The following is a 17,674-nucleotide window of genomic DNA, read 5'->3' as shown; positions in this document are numbered from 1 at the left end:
AGATGTGTATAAGAGACAAAGCATATCCTCCCTGCAGTGAAAATTTCCTTTGATTTGATTTAGCCAGCCTATCACGCTAAAAGGCAGGTTAAACCATAGAGATATAAAAAAAAAGATGATTCAACCAACATAATTGAATTCCCTATTAGAGCTACTGCAATGCCTAATTACCTTTCTCCAACACTGATTCAGTGATTGGCTCACTACTTCAAAAAGCCCGCTATCTGGTTACCACAGTGGGATGTAAACTTTCGTTCATATCATCGCAACCACTTGTTCATGAATATTTTACTCTCAATGAATGGCCACTTAGCAACGTCATGTTGCAGACCATACCGTATACTTGAATAAGCGCCGCTTTCGAATAAGCGTTGCACCTAACGCTAAGTGCCACAGCACAATCAATACAAAATACAATTAAATGCAATTTACACATACATAATAGTGTTAAATATATAAGTAACACAATGACGACGCAAGCATTTCTTTATTAAACGTTTACTTACGATGAAGTAAGACCTCCTCTACGATAAGCCTACTGAACTACAGGAATATGCGAGATAAAAGCCCCACGCCAATATTATTTTATAAGTGCCGCTCTCGAATAAGCACCGTATTGAAGCCTCCAAAAATGTTATAAGCTGAAAGCTCTGTCGCGTTCATTCTGAAGCCATGTTTGATAGAGCATAATTCGAAAAGTGTTTTTCTAAGTAATTATTTGAATCTGAATCTACTCCAAAAGTTGAGCAAGTACTGTGATTTTTAGCTTTGTAGGTGACCTAGAAAAAAAGTTATGACACTTCAAAAATCAAAGAATCCAAATAACAACGTCGTCGGCGGCTCTACACCGGTATCTCGAAAAGTATTGGTCCGATTGAGCTAAAAATTTGGATTTTTCTTAGTTACTGAAGTTACAACAAACCCTGAAAATTTAAACAAAATCTGAGATGGTGACTTCCGCGGCCACGTTGAATTGGCATGGAATGACCCAAATGAAAAATTTCATACAGGTTTTATTTCCATGAGCTGGAACCAATCACTGCTTCACTTTAAACCAATTTGTATTCTTACGTACAGTTTCTCCTCTACGACCTGAAAATGAGTGGTCTTGTGACTCGGTCTGCAGTTTTGAGGGTTAGGTCTATGGTAGCTACTATGTCGGTAGCTAAAACAATGTTCAAACTATCAATTTTTTATTTGACATAAACATGTGACATGCCTAAATATGGTCATGATGACATCACATCATGACCATATATAGGCACATCATGACTAAATATGGGCATAAAACAGTTCATTGTCAAAGAAAATTCAACAGTCTAGACAGAACTTATAGAATTTAATAATAAATCCAATTTGATTTTCAACATTATTGCTGAATAAAACACACACTACCTGTGTGGCATTCTAGTTTAACAGCTAAACAATCTAACCAGATTGAAAAATTTCAAAAAAGAGTGTGTAAAATAATTATTGGTTTTCATGCATATATTCGAGGTACTCAGAGGCTTTAGTTAGACTTAACCTTAATACACTTGCTTGCAGACGTTTCGAATCACTTACTCGCTTTGCTAACAGTATTCGTGAATCCCAAAGATTTAGATACCTTTTACCCAACAACACTGAGGATCGTAGGTCATCATTAAGAAATGCTAAACAATTTTCAATAATGAAATGCAAGACAGAAAGATTTAAAAAATCATGTATTCCATCTATAATATCAATTTTAAACAATGAATCTTAGAGCGTTTTATCTACTTTAGATATGCAATGACCTTTTTTTACAGTATTTTATAGATGCATCGAATTTATCATAATTTTATAATAATGTTTTTATCTATTTCTTGTTTTAATGTGTGCAATTTTTTTTTTTTAAATTGAATTTTCATTAAGTGTTTGTAACCGTGCCATTTCAGTTTTTTAACTACCGGTCATGGATGTGTGTTTTTTATACTGAAATAAATAAATAAATAAATAAAAAATGATACAAGAACTAAATTATGTAAACAATCGACTAGAGAAGAAACTACAATTCAATTTCTACTATTTTATTTATTACTATTATTTTGTCAATTACCCGTTTAGTTTGGGTTGCCATAACAACAACCCATCCAATTAATTTAACACTAGAAGATACGGCAATCTTCCTTTCATCATTTCTCATTTATCTGCAGGGACTGTACATCATGAATGTTAATTAGACAAAATGCTTTTCACAAGCTTTTGAATTGCAGACTCCACAGTCTAATTATGGTAGTACAATAGTAATTAAACCGGCAAAAACTACACCATAAAACAGCATGCTTAATTTGAATAACAAGCTCCGAACGTCTATCATTATTATCAATATCATTTCTTCTACAAGAAATAATTAAAAAATTATAATGCTCAGTGCTGGTCTTCAATTAAACATAATACTGGCATATGATGATTATCTACAATTGACTTAAAAATAATCATATTTTAATATTTTTTGTGTAACATTTCAAAGAATTATTTACCTGTGTAGATTTCACATCAAAAGCTTCGTCGAAAGCATACTGTTTTTCCCGAGAGCGATTGACACGGAGCACGTCGTCAGGGTCATCAACTGGATCCATCAGCACAACCATCTGGAAAATAAAATATCACTTCTGTTAAAGAAAATTAAAGTAAAATAAACAGATTCGATATTAATCATTACTTTCAAAGATAGAATTATTGTATTGTAAAGTAAGACTTTCTTTATACCTTTTTGCACACCCGCCACTTGCCAATGTTGATTATTTTGAATAAAAATAAAATCTTATTTTTGGCCAATTAACACATCCGCCGCCACGTAAAAAATTGAAATTTCAGAAAAAAATATAAGTTTTTCTTTATTTTCATTACGCCCGTCGCTGCCTTAAAATCTCCAAAAATAAGATGTATATTTCTTCCTCATTATATTAACTTTAAAACATTTTACCATCCCATTACTACAATGTTTACATTCAACAATAAAATTTTATTTTTAAATTTTTCTTCTCAATCTTGAAGGTTTTGGCAAAACCATTTGCTAAATAAGAAGACTAAATTTTATTTATATCTTTTTTCCAACTTGTAAAAAAAATAATTTAGCGAAACGGGGTAAAAAATGTCTCGCCTAAGCTATTCCTATAGAAATGATAAAAATATTTTCTTGTTAATTAATATTGTAAAGCCATGGAGCTTGAGTGTGTGTTCCATATGTGCTGGATCCAGTGATCCGGGGGTAATAATGTTCAAGCGTCTCGAGGTTGTGTCAAATCCAAGTCAAATTATTATAAGATATTGTCCATATTTCATCAGGAATTAAAATTTAAAAAAATTTCTTGGGCTTAAATACAAAACAAAAATAAAGATATATAACAGATATAGTTAAAAACAACAGACATATTCCTAGGGTTACCAAGTTTTAAAATATAAAGAACTTATTTCCATTGAGGCCCATAGATACTAAATCTTTCAATAAAGTTTCTGATCAGTCTTTGTAATGAAAATCTTTCATAGTCACGCTTGCATGCAACATCTTGTCAATACTGGAGGTCACACAAAGAATATTTAAATAAATACTATGACTAATTAAAAAAATAATACCATGAATAATTATTTGCTCAGCAGGCCCTTCTAAATAGCTGACACTACAGAATGCATGTCTACAGTATGTGAATTAATATTAGGGAGCTTTTGACTGTACGGCGACGAGAGGACGTAGAAACGTAATGACATCACTAAAAGTCATCTGCACATGCGAGAATGTTAAGTTCGCCTCGTCGCGTGGATTCTAGTCTGACGCAATTTGGCCAGATCTACGTACGCAGAGAACTTAGGACGGCCGGTAGGATGGTCGCGCACGAGTGATTCTGTTCTAGTGTTGCGTTGTTGAACAAATCGAAAACCTCCCTATTATTAATACACTACTTTAGAGATGGTATAAGCTTTGAGAACTGAGGTTAAATCGAACTGAATTGTCGTTTCATTTGTATTATATAGGCTAGTTTCTGCCTTGGGTGGGGGTTGCAAGATCCCCATTTTCCAATGAAAACTTAATGGCCATTTTTAGTATTTTCTTTTTGTTGGCCCATGATGCTGGACCGACACAATTTCATGGAGAATGCTAAATGGCGACGCAATAACTTGTTTTTAATGACGCGGTCTGCTCAGACTACTGTATCATTAGCAAATGGCGTCAAGCAATCCTAGAGAGTAGACATGGATTTGACAAACTGTATAGTACAATGCAGTATGTGCCAAGGTATAACTGGTGTTATGCTGTTGAATGTGTTGAAGTAAATATTTTTTAACAGAAAAATCCTGAAACTGTCATATTTATGAACGAATCTGTTGAAAATGCTATGATAAAAAGCTTTTAAACATTTTTAATGATCAATACTTTTCCTACATAAAAAATTAATAGAACTAGTAGAATATAAAAGAAAATTGTCTTTTAAGATAACAAATTTTGAAACCTATATCGCCATGACTACTGTGGTGTACAGTAATTGATAAAGTATTTGGAAATTATCTTTTAATGGCCACCTACAATTCATGTCATTATAAATCAACTTCACCTTCAATTTGTATATTAAGCCTGCTGATCTGGAGAAAATAATATCTTAGTAATGAGAGCATAAGTGTCACCATGGTAATGACATGCATCATACTATGATTCTATATTTATCACATTCAATATTCAATTAACTTGATGCACATTGGAAATATTATCTTTAAAATGACTTATAGCTGTCTTCTATAACATGGAATTATTATTAAAATATCATGTTCAATGTGGATGTTCATTACATAATATATCATAACATATCATACCATTTATTTTGCCAACAAAAACATCAGAAAACACATTAGACAAAAGACTGTTTACGTTTGCCAAAAAGTATAAAAAGAAACTTTTAACTCTTTAAATTATTTCCAAACAGTGAAGAAGGTAAATTCATATACTGAAACCAATAACAGGTACTTAAACAAAACAACTAGCACTAGAATCCGTCAGTGTCTGATGAAGTTCAACTGGTAGTAGATCGAAACATCGAAGTACGTATTATTGGTTTCAGTATATGAATTTAACTTCTTCAAACTTTTAACTGTCAAGAACTCTCCTCGTATCACCTTGATAACATAAAAAAATAATAATTTTAATAACATTAATAAAAAATAATAACCTCATTGTTTGCATATTACTAAATAGAGTAATAAATACTGAAGCATTTATGGCTCTTTTTTTTAATTAATTATTTTTTTAATTTCCTAATTAAACAAAGCATTTAATGACGAGAGGAAGTGGAGCTGCTTTAATTGAACTATTTTTTTGATCTTCAGAAAATGTGGTGCTAATTCGAGAGTGGTACTTATAAAAAATATTGGCGTGGCGCTTTCTATGCCCGTTCCCATGTTACCTATCTTGCATATTCCTGTAGTTCAGTAGGCCTATCATAGGTCCTACGTCATCGTAAATCACAAGCTTAGCCAGCGAGCCGTCTGGTCGTCTTTAGGACGGCTAACAATTATTTAGGATGGCCACTTTTACTGTAATGGCTTGGATGGCTTGGCCCAATCAGCTCGGACTAGCCTACCTTTAGCAAATTTTTTATATTCTTCAAATCTATCTAATGTTACATAACATTAAACTAAAGCTAAATCATATTTACGTTTGATAAAAGCAACACTTATTGATTGAATGTATGTTGTTTTCATACCAATATTTGGTGGGGATTCCCAAAAATGTAAGGCTTAACCATGCCTACCCGGTGAAAAGTTCACTTACAGCACACGTCGTGTTGAAAATATTTATACCCCGCTGGAAAATCGACGGTTCTGAGTTGCCCACAACACATGCACGTGGGTCTGCATATACAATACTTAAGATTCAGTTCCCTGACATAGGCCTATTGTTGGTGTTCGTAACTCTCTGGTTATAATTAATTCATGAAAGAAGATGTTGCTAATGTCACAAGTTTATTAGTCAACAAAATACAGCAGGTCTAAGCCTACCTCTCGATTTGGAGTACCTGGAGTAGAATTTACACTAGGCGAGAGATGAAGATGCATCTGCATAGCCTAGAAACATTATGTGAGCAATTGTAGCCATGGGCAATCTGTCTCTAACTGAAACATCTTTGTAATAGCTAATTTGACACTATTCCTTTGAAGACCCAATTCCAACATTCAAACACCTTTAAATGCCCTGTAAAGATCATACTTTTCTATTTAAAAAAGAAAAATTTTGGAAGGGGACTTGGCACACCGATTGACTCAGGGCCACGCTCGCTGGCTTCTATTTTGGACGGTCTAGTTCGGTTTTCCGCCTAAATCTCTGTCGTAAATAAATGTACATAAAGAAATGCATGCTTTTGTCTTTATTGTGTTATAAATTCATTTTTAACACTGTATATATTGTTGTATTTAAAACCCTCTTTTTCAAAGTGTTTCATTACACAGAAGGCAAAATAATATTCTCTATTAAGCAGCGGCGCTTAGCTAAAAAAAATCAGGTTTAGTCTGGCGCTTATTTAAAAGCGGTACTTATTCGGGCATTTACGGTATGCCAAAATAGTTTTTCTGTCCAAGCTCAATCATCTCAATAAATTGAAAATATACGGTCAAAAATACTTCTAAGATAAATTTTAAAGCTATATTTAATACAGCCTGTTTTTGGATTTTAGCCCAATTGTATAATATTTATTAAGCTTTTGTTGCAACAACTTTGTTATACTTTATTCCTCAACATGATTAATATTATTACCAGAAAAATTACATGGAGCTAGCTCATGATTAGCCATAGGCCTTCAAAATTGTGCTTAGGTCTAAAGTAAAAATAAATTTTAAAAAACTTCCCACTGATCTCGAGTTCCTTGGACAACTTGTACTGTTCAGTTTTCATTCAGAGAATTTCTTCTACAAAATATTTAATTATGAACGGCATACTTATGTTAAAATATGCACTTCAAGTTTAACTATCCCAGGGATAATTACTGAAAGGATTTTAGAAATAGGACGCCATTCAATCAAGCATTGTACAAAGGGCAAAAATGTTTATCTTTTGCTTTCCATATATTGTTTGAATGTCTGTAGTTTAGGTAATTGTTCAGGGGTGAATCCAGAATTTTTCAAACGGGATGGGAGAGGGGCATTTTATTCTTTTTATATTATATAACATTGATATGCACTGAAATTTATGGTTCGATCGAACAATTGGATAGGCATATCTTCATAAGACTTCTATGAATGGATACCTTGTTTGAAGGAAGAAACCAAGTTGTCATTATCCAGTAGCACTCGTCTATTTTATTCGTGTTGGAAACTTTTAACCTACGCAAAAGATAAATTCATGCTGGATAGACTTAATTGGGCGGAGAAGTCAGAAGACTACTTGCCTTAGAGGCCATAGGTCGTAAGTCAAAACACACACTGCCAATGCAATTCCATGAAGAATGTAATGCGACAAATTGTTTTTTAATGACAATCTACAAGACAGCACTGCGCTGTAGTGCTCACCAAATGAGAAGATGGATTTTTTAGTATCTTTTCTTTTCTTCTTTCATGCTATTATACATTCATTAAACTACTACAGTCAATAGTAATTATATTACACAAAAGCATAAATTATTTACAACAAAAAATTCAATAGAATAACTAATATAAAATATAGTAGGCTATGTGTACACTGCATCTACTTTCAATAATTATGAGGATTAGATTTTTATGTTTTTTCCCCCTCATATTATTATTATAATTATTATTTTTCATCCATTTTTTTTTTCACTACTTATCTACCTTTTGTTTAAATGTGGGTATAATTTTCACTTTGACATTTTTATATTCCTTCCATTTTTACTTTATGGCTCTGCACAGCATCGACGAAAAATACCCTTGGGTGAATCAATTGTATTATAAATATTACTATATGCCTAATTGTTAAAAAACTGCAGAGATTGTGATCTCGGGAATTTAAGTGTGGCAAACTTTGCCGACCTATTAAATGTTTTCCTAATTTCATGGGCTGGTTATAAAAAGTATTGGGTGTCCACTCTCCAGCCTCATGACGGAACTAGGTTACAGAATGTGAAGGGTCACAAATGATCAGCTCTCCATTCCCCAAGCTTTATACAGTACATAAGGAAATTTTGTATAAATGTGTCAAAGGTCATCAATGATGAGTTCTCCATTTCTGAAGCTTCATAAAGAGACTTTGTTACACAGCATTAAGTGTTCAAAGTCATCCAACTCCCTAACGTATAAAGGGAAAATTAAAAAACAAAAAGCAGACACGTTCATAGCAAATGCAAATATAGAAGGCTAAAGAACGGGAATAAAGAAATTATAAAGGAAGAGAAAGACAGGAATGTATGAAAAGAAAGGAAAAAGGAAGAAATCAAAAGTTCTGGAAAAAAGAAAATAAAGGTAATAAAGTAATAAGGACAACAACAATTAAAATGAAATAACAATTATTCGCTTTGAAATTAATCATATCTTAAAATAAATTATTATTATTACTGTTGAATAATAAATCATCCTAAACTAGAGGGTGCGTTCGCTTCGCTCGCTTACCTTCTAGTAGGTTAAACGTTACAATTTGTTTCCATAAAAGAGAACCACTAAAAGAAAATCAGCCTAATTACAGACAAAATACACAAAAATACTACAGAAATTTATCATTAGGTCTAGACCCATATGTAAATAGGTTTAATGTCCAGGAAAATTATCTTTCAGGAACTTTGGTTAAATCATGGAGGTATTATTGAGAAGGAGATCACTCGAAAAAGCTACGTGCACATAGTGCTATGCAAATGAACCAAGATCAAAGCTGCTGCAGCGCGTGAAGAAAGTTTGTGCGATGCCTTTGAAGTCCCAAGTGTCCCCGCCATCAAATTTTCAGCAGGCATAGTTTACCAAAAAATTGAAAATGGCGAAATGGAGAGCACCTTCTTTTCTCGATGCGCACTACATACGAAAAAATCTAATCAGGGGAACACTGTTCATTATAAAGATATTTAATGGGTTAAAATCAAACGCTTTATTGCACAACTGCTCTGCTGGAAGCGTATAAATGCATGTCGTTGCCAAGTTGTTTCCAAAGAAAAAATGTGAATTATAGGGTAATACGCCCGCGCGCGATTCAAAAAACGGGGAACACATGGGTTTGTCGCCGAGTGATCTCCTTCTCTATAATACCTCCATGGTTAAATTATTGAGAAACCAAGAAATGTGACCCATAATCTTCATCCCTGTTTGGTTTGTTTGTCAAATTCAACAGCTTGAGGAAACAGAATTTTCCATATCTATCTCATAAACTGTTCTACATTGCAACGTTCAAAGTTTTTATGTTCTATATAAATTCAGAATTATTATATTATTATTATAGCATTGAATACATTAAAAAAAAATTATCATTTTTCACAAACAACATAATGTTTTAAAGGCCTTCATAAAATACTTTATTATACATATTCTATAAACGTTATTTTCATTTACTGAAAGACAAAATTATAACAAAAGAATTTCTATTTACTTTAGTCGTGTATTGTAGTCCACTGTAGGTTATAATTTTTTAAAAATCATTCCTGCATTTTCATAATAATTTGCGCACAAGAGAACCGACACAAAAAAACATTACAATCGTGTGGGGTGAACCAGGAAGAATAAATAGGCAGACATGTCCTCCAAAAAAGAACACGCATTCTGCAGATGGACTTGAATCAGAGGCCAAAAGATCTTCACGGTTCAGTACACACACTGAGGACAACTGCAAGCTAACTACAATAAGTCAAGATTCAGATAAAAAATTCCTCAACAGATCAACATCTGTTTCAAAGTCTTTTGTAATTGCATACTCTCTATGAAAATATATGACGTCAAAGCATCCATGCTTCAGCAGACACGACATTGTGTATGCAGGATGCGTTTGTTCCGCAACTGACCTAGTGCGAACAATCAATCAGGAAAAACGTCAAGTAAAGTCCGCAGGTAAGTGAATCCATCATGCATCAACAAACCAACAACAATTAGGAACAAATTGGATTACGGTACCTTGGCTTGATTCAAGGTTCCATTGCAAGTTTTACCAATAAATAATAATAATAATAACTTCATTTAATAAAGCGCAAAACAATATCCATTAAAAATGTTCATCGGCGCTGTACAGAATTTTAAAATATTCATAGACCAACATACACTTTAAACATACATAAAGAAATATACATTAAAAGCTAATAGAAATGTTTGAAACCAATAATCATAAAAAAAAATCACAATACCATTTAACACGTCAAAAATCTACATTGAAATACACGAAATAGAACGATAAAACACTGAATTTTTTTGTATTTTGTAAAAGAAAAAGACAAGGCAACTCTACCAAACCATCAAAATTTAATTCAAAAGGTTAAAAATGCCGAAAAAAAACCTGCAGTACATCATGTGTCTTAAATTTAAAATAAAGAGCTTTTAAAATGCAAGAATATACAGTTGTACATCAAGTTTCATGAAGCTGAACTACAAGTTGAATATACCTGACCTACAAAGAGTTTAACATTAAATCTCTTTTTAAATAAATGTGTTTTCAAATGAGACTTGAAAACATCAATGGTAGTACAAGATCTAATATAAAGGGGTAAAGTGTTCAAAAGCTGAGGACCAATATTCTCAAAAGCACGGTCTTTAAATGCTACTTTAGAATTTTTACCATCAGATCGCAGTTAACAGATTTCACCTTTGCAAAAAACTAAAATCCCGAACGAAGGTTTCGTTTTGGAGTGTGCCACTCAATTAGTTCAGATAAATATTGTGGTGCTACACCATGTAGCAACAATTATTAGCAATTTAAATTCAATCCTTTGTGGCATCGGTAACCAATGAAGTCTAATGTGTATGTCAGTAATATGATCATATTTACGTGTTCTTGTTACAAGCCTAACAGCTGCATTCTGAACATGAATAAGTGGTTTACGTTTATATGCTGGAAGTCCAGCAGGCAACAACTAATCTAGACGAAATAAATGCATGAACTAGTTTTTCAGTATCAGATTGAGAAAGCGATTTCCGTATACTGCTAATACTTTTAAGATAAGAGTAGGACGACCTGCAAATATTGGAAATGTGATTGGTCATAGAAAGCTTTGAATCAATTACAACCCCAAGGTTTCGAGCACAATACGATATCTCAATTAAATTGTCACCAATCTTAATTTCATTAATTGAACTTAAATTGTTGAGATGACAACATTAGAAACTCAGTCTTCAAAGATTTTAAGTGCAAGAGTAGGACGACCTGCAAATATTGGAAATGTGATTGGTCATAGAAAGCTTTGAATCAATCACAACCCCAAGGTTTCGAGCACAAGACGATATCTCAATTAAATTGTTACCAATCTTAATTTCATTAATTGAACTTTAAATTGTTATGAAATTGTTGAGATGACAACATTAGAAATTCGGTCTTCAAAGAATTTAAGTGCAAGTAGTTACAAGTCATCCAATTCCTAATATCAGATAAACAATTTTCAAGAACACCTTCAGCCAGATTATGAATGATATTTGTTAGAGATAGACATATAAATTTGAGTGTCGTCAGCATAAAAATGATAATTTACACCGTGTTGTTTAATCAGTTCGCCTAATGGGCGCGTGTACATAGAAAATAATGATGATCCTAAGACGGAACCTTCCGGGACACCAGTGTAAATTGCTGACAGTTGCTTAGAAAGTGAGTTACCAATGATAACATTCTGCTTACGATTACTTAGATACGATTTAAACCAATTGATACCGTAACTGTGCTGCTAAGCCCGAAGCTTGTTTTCAGGCGACTGATAAGAACATTATGGTTTACCGTGTCAAAAGCAGACAAAAGATCTAATAACAAAAGAGCAACAGATTCTTTAGGGCTATCAATGGTACATAGCATATCATTAGTCACACGCAAAAGAGCCGTTTCCGTACTGTGTGCCATTCGATATGACGATTGGAATTGTTCATATAAGGAGAATTCATTTAAATGCATTTTCATTCTGGATTCAACAACACGTTCCAAAATTTTTGAAATAAACGAAATATTACATATAGGACGATAGTTGTTCAACATGTTAGGATCCAGAAGCCTTTTTCAGTAGAGGTTTTACCAGGGCACATTTCATTTCATCAGGTACAATTCCATTACTAAGGGAATCGTTGATAAAATCCGTAATTGGCGAGGCCAAAAAATGAAGTATTTGCATTTTCGTTAATAAACACAGACATGTACAGCAATTCCTATTCCCAAAGGTGATTTGTAAGAACTAAATAATTGTATCAACAGCTTCGTCAACTCATTCCTTCCATCCAATATACTAGGATGTTACGAAGCAATTTATCATCAAGAACTAATACAACAATGAAAAGTGTCCGTTCTTCTCAGATACCATCTGTCTGTGTAATACCTAACTTTACACCGAATTACAACATTGAATGGATGTATATATTCAGTTTAAACACCAAGAGATTGGGGTCCTTATGGTGTTGATTAGGGAGTACAATGGGAGGTAATCCCCTCCTCTTTACTGAGAAGTGTATACTGCATTCTTTAATATGCACATGGGCCATAATGCAATGGGATTAGAACCAGGGAGCAAGAGATGTCCACGTTTCAGCGCACACATATTGGTTACCCCTAGTTTATCCGATTGAGCTGACCTGCTCCCATCTTTGACAAATTTAATGCCTGAGTATGTGGTACTCTTATTTGATATCTAAACCTGGTAAAAATAAATTGACTGCCCACCAACGCAGTGCTCATATTCTCTTTTGACGTTTATGCATATTAATAGTGATAATGATGATGATGATGTATCGATAAAAACAACAAAAATAAGAACTTGAATATTTTCATCTGGTTTGCTTATAATGATTGTAGAACTTTTTAATCGATAATAAACCAAGCACAATTTGATGTAAACTTACTGCGAGCTTTTGTCGATGTTATTAATCAGCCTCACTGACCGACCATATGGTGGATCTTGGCCACGTCCCGAACTGGGACAACACCAAAATAATCAAAATGGAATAAAAAGAACAACCATGGAGACAATCTCAATAAGGAAACAAAAATGGAACAACATACAAGCATTCACATATCTTTATTCTTTGACCAACTCCTTCAACCTGAAAGACGGGGGCCCCTTGAACCAATCCTGACAGGAAGAGAGCTAGCACCAGAGGGCGTTGTTCAAGCAATGCACAAAATAACCGATGCTCAAATAGCCCGACAAAGTCATGTTAATAACATGGAAGAAAGCTTGTAGTAAGCTATTGTCAAATTGTGCTATGATTTATTATTGATTATTTACAGTTCTATATTGATAAGATATTGGAAAGATGGAGACAATTTTATAAGGTAACTGGGAAATGCATACTTCAAAACAACTAAGAAAGGTGCTTAAAATTACTTACATTTGATTCAATGGTATGCGCAATTATGGATGCACCACCCTCTATTTCTGATGGCATCAACGGACGGATGCGGACAACAACCTATTTGGAAAATTTAAAAAAAATATATTTTATGAATACATTATTTTTTAAAATAATAATATTAATAACAATAATAATAATAATAATAATAATAACAATAATAATAATAATAATAGCTATTAATAATAATAATAATAACAATAATAATTATAATAATAATACTAATAAAAATAGGTCGATTTATAAGCGCCATGTCCAAGTAAAGAAAAGGTAAGATGAATGTATAAAGAAATAGCAGACAAAATGATGCAGAATATTTAAAGAACAGAGAAAAAACAAGAAGAGAGAATCCTAAAATTAGCCAAAAAACAAAAAAAAAACAAAAAAAAAAACAAACCCACAAAAACAGACTAGGGCAGGGAAACAAGACCATTGCATCGTTTTCTGCAATTTAAGACCACTGTTAAAAACAGTGGTCAGCAATTTAACTTCAATTAAACTTTATTGAATTATTATACATATATTGTCTACAGTAGTAGTGGATACATTATGCACTTTAATAAAGGTACAAAAATGAATGCAAAGCATTTAACTTTAGTCATGACTAAAATTAACCTATGCCTCCTGTTACTGAGAGTTCAAAATTCAAGATTCTTTAAAATAAATATTAGAATCACAAACCAATACAGTATTGATAAAGCACACACCAAAGCATATCAAACATTCAAAAAGGTTAAATAAAAAAAATCATATATTGTAAAGCTGTGAAACGTAGGTTCAAAATTGAAGATTCTTTACATTTTATAATCACAAGCCAATGAAAATGATGGTACTATACTGATAAAGCATACTAGACCACTAGATATAGAACCATTAAAGAGAAGTAAACAAAAAAATTATCGTAACTTGTGCAAATAAAAGAGATACTATGCAAGATCGAACTATCTGTATGTCCAAAATTCAAGATTTTTTTTCAATATTAAAATCACAAATCATTGATACAAGTTATGGTACTGTAAATGATAAAGCACATTAGATATACAAATATTAAGAAAAGCAAGCAACATTAGTTAATAAAAGATAGTGTAAATGATAAAACCATGTGGTACATATCTAAGCAAACAGAGTATGGGAGAATATCATCATTCACACAGTATAATATTTGCACTGCCAGATTGGTTTCATTGGTAAATCTGTGGTGTTGGAACAAATTATCAATCTCTTGTTATTTATCTATTCCCTGGATGCTGAATTAAAACTCACGAAAAATTTTAAATTTTTAAGATTATTTAAGTCATTAACTTCCAATTAAAAATTATGAGAAAATATTTTTCTCACAAATTTGAAGATGTATTAAAAAAATACCATTTCTATGAACTGTATTAGTAATTGCATAATCTTAATTGCAATTGGCTTGTGATTATTTTAATTGTGAACTTCTTACATTAACTAATTCCAATGTGATGTTTTGTTTATAATTATTGTGATGTATGTGATTTACACTATTAAAACCATGAATGATCAATCCTCATATTTCATGATAAAATGCAAAACAAGCGTTTTCACGAGGAAAATACAGCAAAATCTGTTCATACCGTAAATTGCATGTCCTTCCATTCCGAGTTCTTTATTGCCATGGTGATGTTCACCAACCCCACTTTCTGCTGGCTAAGCCATCACTACAACGTTGGCATCGGCCTTTTGGTTAATAATCCAATTATCTGATAAGGTGGCAATGTTCTGAAATATGATTTGACAGCAATGCTACATGTTCTGAAAGAAAGATGTACCAGTGGCTATTACAGTAGACTAGCATTATGCAATTACTGTAAATCAAATCATTCATTGGTTCATTTGCAGACAAGGCTATGAAGAATGGCAGCATCAACAATATAAGAAAAAAAATCTAAATTAATAATTACCGTATTTATAGCATAATGCAACAACACACTATGCCATGCCAATTACAGAACATGTATGTTTTTGACCTGCTGTGTGGATAAAGTTCATGGTACCGAAATATGTCTGGAATTTATATTACTAAACTCCCTGTTACCTGGATTGATGAATCTGAACATGACTTCTATCTTGGTCCAAAGTTATAAAAATTCCCAAAATATGCCTTCAGGGTTTCAACTCAGCTGATGGTTATCGGATGCAAATATGCATCGACACCACACTCCTATTTATCTTATTATACCTAGCATCATTTAGTTTTCTAATTTAAACCCCTCCCTGTCCCCCTCCCCACCAATTACTAAAGCTGTTATATCTTGTAAAATATGCTGAATTTCAATTATAATTCGTATAACTCAGAGAATCACTTGAAAATGATTTGTTTAATTTTTTGGTAATCCTATTTAAGGTAATTTTTATTTTATTTATAATTTCACAACAAACAACTTTACAGCGTACATCATAATACCTCAAATATAAAGAAAAAAATTAAAAATCTATGCAGCAAAGACAAGCCAAACCAGTCACTTGTCGTAAAAAAATTTGATTTTGAGTTATTAATTAATACAGGGTTAAAGAGTAAAAATGTTTTGGCCATTTTCTCTGAAACGATTTGCGACAAGGGACTGTGGTTTGGCTTGTCTTGCCACATACAGTATATCACTTCAACCCCCGGGGAGCTCACTTGTATACCAACCTTACGTTGGGGGGGGGGCAGCAGCCACTCTAAGACATGAGACACTTGCGCTACCTATTTTACTGAAAATTATTAGGAACTTTTATCAAAATCCGGTGTCGCTTGAACTACTATTATGGCATGTAACCTACCAAATTAAACTTTCACTGGTTCCCGATGGCGAATAAGACCACAGTTCTGTATGTTTGCGATCCCTACTGTTCGTGGCTATGTATCAACGGTAGGTTTAGAGGTTTAGCACGGAGGTTGGCAAAAAATCTTCGCTAAAATCGTGTGAAAAATTACAGTATGCTACTTTGATACGGGACAGAGCAGGAGCTTTAACTACCAATTTTACGTAGGTATTTCCCACACTTGTGCTACCAAGTCCTTGCAAATATACCCTATACATAATGAAACTCTTCCATAAATTCCCACACTTGTGCTACCAAGTTTCTTAAAAATAGTCCCAAAATAACCTACGAATTACCAGACTCGAACTGTCTTAGTGCATTTACGTCATAAAGTAAAGCAGTTCAACTGAATAAGTTGGCCTAAACTAACAATCCATGATGTTGCTTTCAGTAATGCAGATTTGTGATTGTATTGATTCCTTGTTTTAAATCAACTAAATTGCATAAAAATATTCAATGATGCCATGCCTACCAAAACGCATTTTGTGATCCATGCAAATCCTACTACACACGTTCAATCATGCAGTAGTATACTGGCCTAGATGTCTAGATTTAACCACACTTTCTATCAATTGACAGTCCAATCCTCATTCCTAGGCACTTGTTTGACGTGTGCACAGTCGGTTGCTCACCAACTCTAGGGAATAAGAAGACGGTAGGGGGCCTCTTTCTACTAAGCCTAGGCCTCTCTAATCAGAAGAACGCTAATTAGCAAGGAATTGGGTCTAATAATAACAGCTTTTTATATGCATAGTCACACAGTTACATACCTATTAATACTTAGAATGAGGAAAAACCGAATAAAATCAAAACTTCCAAAATAAGCATGTTCAGAAGCACTCCTTATCAACACACTGTCACTTATTATCTTTGCAGCTACCCACACCACCACCAAAAAGATGTTCTTCTCTAAATCTGTCTGTCGTTCTTGACAGTGCGCCACCAATCCTAACTCTACTTAGTTCATTTTCATTGTTTCTTAAAAAATAGTTCCAAAATAATCTACAAATTGCCAAACTATTACGAATACATTGCTTGAAGATCTGAACACACATGTATCATGTCAATAGTTTGTCTTTTCAATCAATTTATCAACGTGAATCGAAGTAACATTTTGCTACTCTTTCGCGGACTAAATGGTAGCTCGTTCGTATGGGTCATTCCATTTGGAAAAATGGTTGCTTGGCGACGTGTAAACCAATTCATTAACGCGTCAACAACCCTTTCCTTTTGTGAAAGGGTAAACAGATCCAAGTAATTGCTTCTGTAAAGATGTATCCACGCCTTTATAGAGGAAGTAGAGGAAGCATTGGCGGCGCTACGAAGGTGGGGGGATAGGGGGAACACCCCAGTCGGGGAGAAAAAACAATTCGTCGGAGGGGGGGGG

At 33.4% G+C, this 17,674-nt stretch overlaps 1 protein-coding gene across 1 annotated transcript in view; it reads right to left on the bottom strand.

Annotated features, from left to right (window-relative positions):
• Positions 1–17,375, bottom strand: part of LOC117118478 (kinesin-like protein KIF19) — a 39,991-nt gene extending 22,616 nt beyond the window's left edge. Inside the window, exons 1-4 of the mRNA XM_033263079.1 lie at positions 17,058–17,375; positions 15,057–15,234; positions 13,441–13,521; positions 2,502–2,612 (exon numbers count right to left, since the gene is read on the bottom strand). Of these exons, the coding sequence (XP_033118970.1) occupies positions 2,502–2,612; positions 13,441–13,521; positions 15,057–15,098 (234 nt within the window). The 5' untranslated portion in view covers positions 15,099–15,234; positions 17,058–17,375. The remainder of the gene's footprint in view (positions 1–2,501; positions 2,613–13,440; positions 13,522–15,056; positions 15,235–17,057) is intronic.
• Positions 17,376–17,674: the final 299 nt, after the last annotated feature.

Source organism: Anneissia japonica, unplaced genomic scaffold (genome assembly GCF_011630105.1).
Source record: "Anneissia japonica isolate Jap-2015-1 unplaced genomic scaffold, ASM1163010v1 scaffold287869_len1821871_cov162, whole genome shotgun sequence".
Lineage (NCBI taxonomy): Eukaryota > Metazoa > Echinodermata > Crinoidea > Comatulida > Comatulidae > Anneissia > Anneissia japonica.
The sequence above is the reverse complement of the archived record's forward strand: the minus strand, read 5'-3'. Positions and strand labels throughout refer to the sequence as shown.